The sequence below is a fragment of the Sciurus vulgaris genome, assembly GCF_902686455.1.
Source record: "Sciurus vulgaris genome assembly, chromosome: 4".
NCBI lineage: Eukaryota > Metazoa > Chordata > Mammalia > Rodentia > Sciuridae > Sciurus > Sciurus vulgaris.
Window position 1 is genome coordinate 88,435,367 of NC_136464.1, and position 12,655 is coordinate 88,448,021.

General features: G+C 45.1%; 1 protein-coding gene across 8 annotated transcripts in view; it reads left to right on the top strand.

Moving 5' to 3' along the window:
• ARHGAP22 (Rho GTPase activating protein 22) overlaps window positions 1–12,655 on the top strand; it is a 225,663-nt gene that overhangs the window by 82,300 nt on the left and 130,708 nt on the right. For all 8 annotated transcript variants that reach the window (XM_079137587.1, XM_079137584.1, XM_079137589.1 and 5 more), the window contains one exon: window positions 8,378–8,577. In XM_079137587.1, coding sequence (XP_078993713.1) covers window positions 8,378–8,577 — 200 coding nt within the window. The remainder of the gene's footprint in view (window positions 1–8,377; window positions 8,578–12,655) is intronic.

The window sequence follows — 12,655 nt, forward strand, 5'->3', positions numbered from 1 at the left end:
AGGACCAGTCCTGGTTCGGCCACATCAGAACAATGTTGTGTGACCCTGAGAAAGCTGCTTCTCTCCCTCCAGTCTCAATTCTAATATCTGAGAAATCAGAGTTATTCTGGGGGATTTAAAGGACTTGTGTCACCCCCATGCCCCCAATTCTGGCAGCCACAGTCTCTTATGCACGTCCATCCCTTCTGTTACTCACTCACCCGACCCCAGTCCTCTCTGCATTTTCCCATCTCAACCACACCACCTCCCTCTACCTCCAGCTGTCCTATGAAGACCAGGCCAGAGCTAATGCAATGAGAACCAAGTTTACCAACACCCAGGGCCTGGGACAGCTCACAGTCCCATGTCCTTCTCATCAGGTCCATGACAGTGTCTGGAGCCACCAGCATAGGTTAAGACAGCAGTCAGGTGTGGGTATAGTCAGGACTGAGTACAAGGAGAACCGTGGTGCACAGGTAGGTTCTCAAATCTCCAGCAGGGAGGGTCCCAGCTGGCCAGGTGCCCCAGCACAATGCAGCCATCTGTGCCTCTCTGCTTCCTGCCACAACACAGGATAGCTTTTGCTGTCCCAGGCAAATTTCCCATCCCCCGCCCCCAACGCATATATACACAGTGCCTGACCTCAGGCTCTGCCTCCTGGCACCTGCCAGAATGCTCCCTCTGGAGAGTGCTTCCTCTCTGACTCCTCTCCCCACCCACCCCACACAGAGCCTCAACGTTCACCAGTCAAAATGTTGAAACACATACAGGTCCTTTCCCTTCAGAGGCCTCCTCCTCCTCTCCCCTCCTTGCAGGGGGCATTGTAGAAAGAATTTTCCATGCTTTTTTGCTGCGTTCCGCCAGAGCACTTATCTGAACTGTCTCTCTATAAGACAGCTCTTGTTGCACCCCTCTGCTCAAGAAGCCAGGCCTTAATTCCTTCTCTTCCCCTCGCAAGCTGTAGCCTTTTCTTCCAACCCTTTCTGGGTTTTTCATACATTGTTTCCCTGGTGGTTCTCCCATCTCTGCTGCTTCTGCCAGTGTCTCTCAAAAGCTGCTCTCTCCCTTCCTATCCTCTGCTCCTCCTGTTAGTTCTCAGAATTTTCCCCTCAGGCCCCTCTTTCTTACTCCACAGCCTTCCTGGGAGATGTTTTGGAGCCCAGCAGCAGACTCAGGAAGGGTTAAGTATGTACACCCTGAAGTTAGGCAAACTCTGATTCCTAAACAGGCTACCTACCTATGGTGTGGCCTCAGGCAGCTGTCTCAGCTCTCACATCTGCATATGCCGGTCATACCATTTGCTGTCAGGAATATATGAAATTATTTCATTTAGGTTTGTGCATAACATGGAGTGTCTAAGCTCACAGTGAACAATAAATATAATACTATCATAATAATTATCATTCGACACTTATGGAACACCTCCCTCCTGCATGTGGGCCCTGATCTGTAGCTGCCTCTCTCTATCCAGCATGCTCCTCTTTCCTTCAGGACATGTCCTCCTGGATGTTCAAGAGACGATGAAAGCACAATGTGTTCCAGTTGCACTTGTCTTTGCTCTGCTCCTCCTCCTTGACACACACCTCTCTCTTTCTCTCTCTCTCTCTACACACACACACACACACACACACACACACACACACACAGAAGACACTCCTCCCCAGGAGGAGTCGGGTCCCCCTGCAGCTCCCTGCTGGTCCGCCCTCCTTCAATGCACTACCCTTCCTGCTCCAAACAGATACTGGTCAGACATCTGTCATTCCATGAATTCAAAGAACTTCTGTCCAGCTCCAGGCTTTCAGAAGTGCATACAACACTCTTCTTGCAATACTCTGTCCCAGAGGCTCTAGTCTTGGGGAGAGGTAGATATATGAATGAACCACAATATTATACACTAGGCTATTATTCACAGAATTTTAAAGGTGAAGTGAAAAGAAAGAGATGAATTTCTGTGGCGTGTCTTTGGGGAGGAAGGCATGGAATGCGCCACATCCTGGACAGAGGGTAGGACTCTGACAGCAAAGAGGAGTGGAACCAAAGGCCATTCCAATAGAGGTTGTCTGATATGACCCAAGCCCAGAGCATGATTATATCAGCACTACCCAGGCTGCTTCAAAATTCAGATTCTAAGTCCTTTCCCCCCAAATTCTGATGCAGCAGATGTGAAGATGTGTGTGTCTAAGCACCCCAGGCACATATAATACACAGAACCTTGGCAGCTACTAACTTGGACAGGTGGTCCAGGTGGGAGGTATGTGGGTACATTGATGGTGATGTGCTATGAATTTACAGTGACTGCCAGGCTGGGACAGGGGCAGAGTTCCTCTGCATAATAAATACAACTATTTTTGGAGGAAGCAGTCAGATTATTAGACCTCTGTTTAAGAACTGTGGCAATTTCATGAAGGGGTTAAGTGGGTAGGCCCTGAAGTTAAGCAAACTGAGATTCCTAAACAGGCTGTGCCACCTGCCTGGGTCCTTGACAAACCATCTCAGTCTCTGCAAACATTGGCTCGCACATCTGTGAACAGAAGAAATACCACTTGTTGTCAGGAATAAATGAAATAATTCATGCAGAGCATTTCCTTGGCAGCTCCACAGCTCTTTAGGAGAATTCTGTGGAAGCTAAGAGGTAAGAGTCAGGAAGTAGTCCAGGCAAGAGATAGTTGTATTTTAATTGATTCAGTTAAAGGAAGTGGAAAGAAAGGAGAGTGAGAGTCTTCAGATCTGGAAACTAATGAAGTAGAAGACTCGAAAGGGAAGGGTTTTCAAGAACAACTCCGTGCTATCCAGACTGGTTGGGTTGAGGAAGGAGAGGCAGTTGCTTGTCTCCCCCATCAATACATGCTCGTCAGCAAGAGGAGGTGACAGTGTCCTCCTGACACATGAACTGTGCCGAAGGATAACAAATGCCATGCTCATTCCTTCTTCCCTAAAAACTAGAGCCCCATCCGCCCTGAGGCAGGCCCACATTCTGGTCATCCTTCAAGAACTTCCCAGGTATCCCTCCTCTGGGTGACTCTGCAGAGGTCTGTACCTTCCTTTCATTGTCTGTACCCTTTGCCTGTCTCACATGACCTCCGACCTTTCATTCCTGCAAGGTTGTGACTTATTTCCCCTGCCAGACTTGGGGATCCTTGGGGGAACATCAACTTAAGATTCTGCACTGCCCCTCGCAGACATCTACCAATGTGAAATGAATGAACGAATGTTGTGCTGTGGGTAGAAAAGCCCTGACTTGGAGGAGGGCAAAGGGCACCCTCTCCTCCCTGGGACACAAGCTTGCCCTGGGCCTGCTCCCCAGTCTTCTCCTCAACTCTAATTGGTACTGGAGCCTTAGCATGTCAGAGCTGTTTGACTTGAAGCCTGGTTTAAATATTTACAGAATCAAATAAATTGATTAAAGGAAGTGCTGAGGACAGGAACAGTGGTTATTAATAAATCATAACCGTGATTATTTTCCTTTTGAGAAGTTCATTCCACCTGATAAGTAAAATCTATGTGATGGATCTCCTGGGGAGAACCCTGCACTGGTCTGGCCTCCTATGTGAAATCTGCAGCAACAACCCCCCTGGAAAACTGTGGGGCACAGGAACCAGCTTCTCTTCTCCTGGAAAGCCAGGGAGGAGCAGAGCATGGGTTTGGCAGGACACTCAGGGCTGCCTACATGTGCTAAAATAGAGACTGTGCAGCTGCTGACATGGAGCCCAGTTATAGCTTCACCTTGTCCCCTTCCCCCAGTTAACAGGATCCCTGATGCTTTCTTTCTCCTTCCTGTAACTCTCAGGAGGGCTGGTGCCCAAGGATTGGGAATCAGGGCATAGAACATCTCCCTCTTGACATGGACACAAACCCAAATAAATACAATTTTCTCATACTAGACAAGGGAGCCAAAAATATGCAACGGAGAAAAGATAGACTCTTCAACAAATGGTGCTGGAAAAATTGGAAAACCATATGCAACAGAATGAAATTAAACCCCTATCTCTCACCCTGCACAAAACTCAACTCAAAATGGATCAAGGACCTCGGAATCAGATCAGAGACCCTGCATCTTACAGAAGAAAAAGTAGGTACAAATCTTCAACTTGTTGTCTTAGGATCAGACTTCCTTAACAGGACTCCCATACCACAAGAAATAAAAGCAAGAATCAACAACTGGGATAGATTCAAACTAAAAAGCTTTCTCTCAGCAAAGGAAACTATCAGTAATGTGAAGAGAGAGCCTACAGAGTTGGAGAATATCTTTGCCACTCATACTTCAGATAGAGCACTAATCTCCAGAATCTATAAAGAACTCAAAAAGCTCTACACCAAGAATACAAATAATCTAATCAACAAATGGGCTAAGGAAATGAACAGACACTTCACAGAAGAAGATGTACAAGCAATCAATAGATATATGAAAAAATGTTCAACATCTCTAGTAATAAGAGAAATGCAAATCAAAACCCTAAGATTCCATCTCACCCTAATTAGAATGGTGATTATCAAGAACACAAGCAACAATAGGTGTTGGCGACAATGTGGGGAGAAAGGTACACTCATACATTGCTGGCAGGGTTGCAAATTAGTGCAGCCACTCTGGAAAGCAGTATGGAGATTCCTCAGAAAGCTTGGAATGGAACCACCATTTGACCCAGCTATCCCATTCCTTGGCCTATACCCAAAGGACTTAAAATCAGCATACTACAGAGATACAGCCACATCAATGTTCATTGATGTTCAATTCACCATAGCCAGATTGTGGAACCAAACTAGATGTCCTTCAATTGATGAATGGATAAAGAAACTGTGACATATATATACAATGGAATATTACTCAGTCATGAAGAATGATAAAATTATGACATTTGCAGGCAAATGGATGAAATTGGAGAATATCATGCTAAGTGAGATAAGCCAATCTCAAAAAACCAAAGGACGAATGATCTCGTTGATAAGCAGATGATGACATATAATGGGGGGTGGGAGGGGTTAGCATTAGGGTTAGGGTTAGGTTTAGGGTTAGGGTTAAGGAGGGTGGCAAGAATAGAGGAAGGAAGGACTGTATAGAGGGAAAAGGGGTGGGAGGGGTGAGGGGAGGGAAAAAATAACAGAATGAATCAAACAACATTATCATATGTAAATTTATGATTACACAAATGGTATGCCTTGACTCCATGTTCAGAGAAACAACATGTATCCCATTTGTTTACAATAAAAAAAAAAAAAGAACATCTCACTCTTCTTTATCTTGTCACATGAAGTCTCCTGCAGGCCAGTCATGTTGTCAACCACACAGTCATTCTTGCACAAGTTGCTAGGCTCCTGCTCTCTGCCAGGCTCAGTGTGGCTATGTCCACATGGTTCTATGTCCAGGAAGTTCAGCCTTCCTGGGACAGCCAACCCAAACAGAGAGTACCTCTGTAGACCTCACCTGGCCCTAGGATGGATGGCTCAGTGGCACTCAGGAGAGTCCTGCTGCACTGCTGAGTCCCTGAGATCTTGTTGAGTTTCTACTAGTGCACCTGCCGTGCACAGGATGCCGTAGTGATGTGGGAAGAAGAGCAGGTGAAACCTGCCAGCTTCAGGCCCTGTTGTAAGAAAATTGAACCAGGAAAGTGACCCTAGAATGATCCATGGTTCATTCCCCCACCAACGACTCCAGAGGGGACTGGACAGACATTTGTGGAGAAAAAGAGGGGTCTAAGTAGACCTTACAGATTACCCAAGAGGAGGAAAAAGAATTCAAGAATAGACAGTGGAGGCCTGAGCCCACCCACCTATAGCCAGAGGATCCTCACTCACAGAGGCACTGCTGCCTGCCAGGTCTCAAGTTAGAAACCTAAAGCAATTAAAAAGACAAAGAGAGGCTGGGCCAGGTGGTGCGATGCTGGAAATGAAAAGACAGCCTTTCCGGGACTGCAAGAAGGTCCATCCTTTCTGCCCAGCATTAGGAAACGTTCTTCATGTCCACCACAACATTTCCACTATCATAACCATCGTCATCATAGTAACTAGTCACTAGGTCCCACAGACCTGCCACGCACTCTGCCGTGTGTGGCTGTCTCCCCTTCTCCAGCTCACCCTGCTGGGTGAGGTATTGTCATCTTACATGGGCACAATTTGCTGATCTGCAGACCAAGACACAGAGTTCACAGAGCTGGCAGTGATCCAAACACAACCTTTGTCAAAAACCTGTATTTCTTCAACTGGGCCCCATTGTATCTTTAATTAAATAATTAACAGAAAGTAAATGCTCAGCAGTGTGGAATTTTTTTGGTGACATAGGGTGGAGCAACAGATTGCATGCAGGGAGTATAAACAGCTATTAGGACTCAGGAGGATGTATATGATAATTCTGCATCAAGAAGCATGGCGACCAGGCCCAGCAGCAAGGTGGAAACAAAAATGCCAATCATTCTGAAATGCAAGAATATGTGAAGCTCAACCCTGGTACAGGGTGTTGCTAGGCTTTGGAGGTGGGACTGTGTTTCTGAAAGGAGCAACCCCCACTGGATTCCTCTGACTTCCCCTCCCTTTAGTCTCTGGAAAACCCCCACTGCCCTGAAGGATCACCAATCCCCCTCAGTGTGCAGGGATACCCACAGAGCCGGCACAGTTACTTGGATATTAGAAAAAATGTGGCTCTTGTTAATCCTGCTGCTGTCAGTGGGCTGAACCCTTCCAGAGCAGAGGTTTGTGGGATGGTCCCATCATTTTTTTGCTCATGTAAATGTGATAGATTCAAGATGGTATCCCAGGCTGTAAGATGGCAGATGAAACTGGGAACCACCAGTTTATGGTATCCTAAGACAAGAGCTGGCTCTCATGTTATGCTTAATGCCATGCTGAGATTCAGATCATTAAGGGTAATTCTATGTATCCCGTGATGTTTAACTACCATGATGTATGTCCATCCCCTGGCCCCACAGTGATGAGAACCACACATACAGAATTGGATGAGAGTCCATTTCCTGTTTGCCTACCCCTCAGGCTACAGGGGCAGGAAGACAGCCATATAGATGATTCCCAGCCACAGGCCATATGTCCTGTAGAGGAGGGAATGACTGTCTGGAGAAGATTAATGAGGAAAATTCCACTGCAGAGGTGTTTGAGTTGGATCTTGAAGGTTGAGTGTGAGCTCACCATGTAGCCAAAGGCAGGGATTTAATGGGAGAGGGATGGCAGAAAAATCCAAGCTAGTGAGACAGGGTGGGTGGAAGGTAGGCCAGGCTGAGGGAATTGTGGTCACTAGTATAGTGGAAGGAGCTTACACACACACACAGAATCACAGGCACAGTGCATAAACTGTGGGTCACGGGGACTGTGTGTTCCTATCAGAAGTGAACTACAAATTGTAGTTATGATTACATTTGGACTCAAAATTGTTCCTCCAAAGTCCAGTATGTCCTCTCCTAGTAAACACTGAAGTAATAGCCTTGCTTCTGGCCAAGAAGAGAAAAGTTTTCCCCAAGGACCAAGGAGAGCGGTGGGGAAGTAGAAAAAGGGAGAGGTGGAGATGGAGGAGACAAAAATCTGAACTCATCACTGTGATGAGCAGTACCAGCCCTGCAGAGTGCTGGTCAGGGATGTCAGCTGCAGAAAAAGAAAAAAAAAAGGGTTTTCAGGCATCCAGAAAGCTGTGACATAAGTAGTAGTCATTGCCCCCTTGCTCTGTCAGGGAGCCACCATCAAACCACAACAAATTGCTGAAAGAGAAATCCCACCATCCAGGCCCAACCTGCATGATGGTCCCAGGGAAGCAGCAGAGTGGCTTTGTGGAATCTGGCCAGTTGTCCTCAAGCCTGATGCCTGCAGACAAGGGGGCTTCAAGAAGAAACCAGGGAGGGGTCTGGATGGGGCCAGCTCCCACTTACCCTGAGTAACAGAAACTTGGCTAGAATGTAAACTCCAGGAAAAAACGATCTTTATCTTTTTTAATTTCACTGCTTTATTCTCGGTAACAAGAACAGATCTTGGCATAGGGTCTGCACTTAATAAATAGTGACTACGTGAAAAAAAATGAGTTAGTCATTGAATGAATAGATGAGTGGATTGATAGATGGATGCATGGATAAATGGGTGGATGCACAAATAGATACATGGATGCATGGATGGAGGTTTGGATGAAGAAACCTGGAGAAATAAAGAATCCAGGTTTCCAGGTACAGAGCAAAAGTGAATCAGGCAGGCAGGCTGTCCACCTATCTCAGGTGGGTAAGTTTGGGCTGCTGCTGCTGCTGAAGTCTTCCAGCCTATGCTCTCATAACCCAACAGGGAATTGGGCCTTCAATGCTCATGTTCAACTGTTCTGGGCTTGCAAACCTTGGTCCCAGATCAGCGTGGATACTGGGATGTGGTGACCAGAGGTATTCCAGTCTCCATACTCACTGTGTGTGTTCTTGATCTCCAGCCCGCTCCAAGAGCCTGGTGATGGGGGAGCAGAGCCGGAGCCCAGGGCGGCCACCAGGGCCCTGCAGACTGGGCCCTGTGCTGAAGGCAGGCTGGCTGAGGAAGCAGAGGAGCATCATGAAGAACTGGCAACAGCGCTGGTTTGTGCTGCGTGGGGATCAGCTTTTCTACTACAAAGACAAAGATGAGACCAAGCCCCAGGTGAGAAGTGCATGTCCTATCTTCCAGGGATAACACCCTGTGGCTCCAAGGGATGGTAAGCTCTGCCCAGGAGAGGGGGAAGGCAGAGATCTTGTCAGACTTCCACCCCTCAGCACCCAAGTTTTATTCTTACCCTCCATGTTCCTGGCATCACAGCCTGGCTTACCAAAATACACCAACAACTCTGCTTCAATATCATGCTGACAGAGAGCATCCCTGTCCAGCTTAAGAAAAAACTCTTTCCATGTTCTTTTCATCCCCTTGATGCTTCCAAGGATGCACATGCAAACATTTTGTTATTCCTAGCATCTAGGGAATGAGTACCAGACAAACCTAGCTTCAAACTAGAATCTGGCTCATGTGAAGCCCTATGTCTGTTGCCTCTCCCTTGCAATGGGCATCTTTTTCCCACCAGCACTCTAAGATCGGCCTCAAGTGCTTAAACCGTCTGCTTTTCCATCCAAATAGCACTGAATTCACCCATTCTGAGCAACTAGTAGCTTCAGCTGCCATGAGTGGCCTTGTCACAGCTGGACCTTGCAAACATTGTGATGAAATTATCTGCTTATCATCATTCAAGGCACTGGGCTTGCAGCACATGGCAATCTAATCTTTGGGATGGGATGGACATGGTTGGTGGCTCTTTATATCCATGGGATCTGCATCCATGGATTCAATCACTATAGATCAAAAATATTCAGAAAGGGGCTGGGGATATAGCTTAGTTGGTAGAGTGCTTGCCTTGCAAGCACAAGGCCCTGGGTTCAATCCCCAGTACCCCCCCCCAAAAAAAAATTCAGAAAAAAATTGCATTTGTATTAAACATGTACAGATTTTTTTTTTGTCACCATTTTGACAACAAGACAGTATAATAACTATGTACATAGCATTACTTTGTACTATATTATAAGCAATCAGGGAAATATTTAAAGTATATGGAATAATGTGCCTAGTTTATATGCTATTATTATCATTTTATATAAGGGACTTGAGCATCCATGGTCTTTAGTATCCAGTGGGCAGGGAGTGTGGAAGTCCTAGAATCAATCTCCTGTAGATATCAAGGGATGGCTGTTATATCTCTTTGGAAAAAAATGGAAAGAGACATTAAAGGGCTTTTCCCGGTTGATGCTCATCAGGGATCCAAATCAGAAAGAGTCATCAGATTTCCTTGTTCAGAGTCACAGAGCCTTGGTGGACAATAGCCCTGTGTACATCTGAGCAGTTCCCATGGTGAATGGGTGTGGGCCAAGAGGGTTTTCTGTGATAGGCAAGATGTGAGGAGATACCTGGGCATAGCATGAAACAATGTTAAGTTCACAGTGAGAAATGACTCGCATTTCACACTTCTGTCAATTCTAGATATGTCATGGATGAAGTGTCCATTAGGTGTGAGCATATCTTTACCACTTCCCCAAGGCTTGCTGTCCTTCCTTTAAAAGAAATATGGGGGTCGGGGTGGGAGGGAGCAGGCCTTGTCTCACAACCTTCAATGGCACAGGAATCAGTTGCAAGTTAATGTCTCTCTTCCTTCACTGTATTTATTTTAATGGTTACCTCTGCTTATGGGAAGAAATCCTAGTTTCTATTCATAATAGTGATCTCAAACTTGCCTTTCTAAACATATCTACATTAAATACAGAAAGCATTGCATAGCAAAGTGCATGAACTTAATGCTACCGAACTAAACTTAAAAATGGTTAGTTTAGGAACTGTGGCTGTAACTCAATAAAACAGCACTTGCCTTGCATACACAAGGTCCTGGGTTTTATCTCCAGCATAATCAAGAAAAAAAATTAGCATGATAAGTTTATGTTATGTAGATTTTACCACAATAAGAATAAATTAATGGTAAACCTGGAAGCAATAGAAGCCAACTTAAAGGACCTGCTATAAAGACCCTGGACATCGTCACAGAGGGCCTGTGTCTGAGAGGCACAAGTCAGTTCAAGAGGATGAACCCTATGCCAAGGGAGTTTTTCCAGATATATGTGCATTTAAAGGAATTGTGTGAGTGCTGAATAAATATCTTAGTTTCTTCTAATGTCACTCAGGAGCCACAATGTTTTAAATAATTTTAAGAATTTTCTAAATTTTGTTTGTATGTTTGTAACATGGGAATAGGACCAAAATATAACTATCCTTTCAGACTATTCTAGGAGGGGGAGCAAGTTGAAGAAATCTTTTGGACAGAAATTGCTACAAACTTGAGTTTTCCACCAGAATATTAATACCTCTTTCCCTTATAAGTTGCTAAAATTTGCAAGGGCCAAACACGCTGTTCCAGGTGAGTGTTTGGAAATGAACTTGTAAACATAGAACTTCTAAGAGATGTCCTTTCTCTCAATCCTGCAGAGGCTTAAGATGGTGGATTCTGCCTCATATTTGGTAAACATGTTGGTTTACAAAGGGTGTTCATAGCAACTGGGCTGCACACCCTTTTAGAGGTAGACATTTTTATTGAGAAAGAAATGGTGTACTTATGTCAGCTGCCCATAGGTGCAAGAATTAGTTCTTGAAGTGTTTTGTATTTTTTAATTTGACTATGAAAACTGGACATTTTTAGGGAAATATAAAACTTAAGAAAAAACATAATAAACCAGTTACTCAATGTAAAAAAAAAAAAAGAATAAATTAAAAATGAAACTTCATAAGGAAAACCTTCACACAAATAATACCACAAATGAAAAATGATTAAGACAAAATTCATGAGCATAGACATAAACTAAAATTAAGAATAAAGTTAAGGGGATCTGAACAAGATTAGGAAGAAAAACAACACCCAAAGAAGTTTAGTGGAACTGATAGGAACTCTGAAGTCAGATTGATTTAAATTAGTTCTGAAGTAGATACAGCATGCTATCTGTATGACTTGGGACAGTCAATTTTTATTTTTTAACTTTTTGTTTTATTTGTAAATAAGACAACATTATCTATGTCACAGAGATGTGCTAGGAATTAAATTGCACAACATATACATAATCAAGGGCAAATTTAGCACACTGGGTTATTAAATCTGAACTCGCATGCCCTCCAACTCTGCCCCTGTACCCTACTTCCCAGGCTGGGCACTGTGCCTCTGGTCATACAACACCATTGTCCTTCTGGCCCCGTTAGCCCTTCAATTGTGCCTTGGCTTCTCCTGGCTGACCTGGCAATGCTGGTCACTGTAATAACTGACTGAAATTACTAAGAACCCCAGATTTCCAGGGGCATGCCTGAGGCTCCTAGGGTCATCCCCTCCCATTCTCACCCACAGCACTTCTTTCTGGGAGCACTGCATTGTGATGTTGGGTTAAGCCAGATGCTGATGCCCCTGAGGTCACTGAGGCCACACGTGGAAGGAGACTCCATTGCCACAGGCTTCCCCACACTTCCTTCATGGTGTGAGTCTGAGGTAGCCCAGCATGCTTTGCCCATCATCCAGCTCCATCAGGCACCTCCATCTTCCAGAATTCCCCACCTGGACCTTCTTCTTCTTCACTTTCCACCTTTTCCACACCTCAATGGCTTCTGTTAGAAGCAGCTAATAAAATGGAGGCATTGATATCCCCAGTCAAGTCCCAACCTCAAGACAACTATAGGTCACTTTTGGCTCATTTAGCTTACACAGTATGATCTCAAACTGCTGGCACAATAAGCCCACAAATTTCTATTTAATTGCATGAACTACATGTAATAGACTAATTCTCAATATCTGGTTCCTGGAAAAATATGCCCTGTTCACTGTTCCCAGTGACAGTGAGTCCTAGCAGTGAGCACATACTGTCAGATGGACTGCACCATCTGATATAACTGCCAGGAAGAGGGATGTCCGGCCACCTTTGATGCTACCCAGAGCTCAGAATTCATGATAAGCATCACTCTCGGCCCACATCCCAAGATCTCTATTTAAAGTCTTTATCTCTTCCCTTTTCTCAGAGGCCAGAGGGTCAGCAGTGGACAGAGTACGTAGAGGTTTGGAAAGTAGCTTACATGAGCTCAGATGGAAAGACTAGGTATCGGAACTTTGCAGCAGAATCTGAAAGCATACTCTCATTCCTCAGCCTTTCCCAGAACATATCCCTGAGGGTTTCCA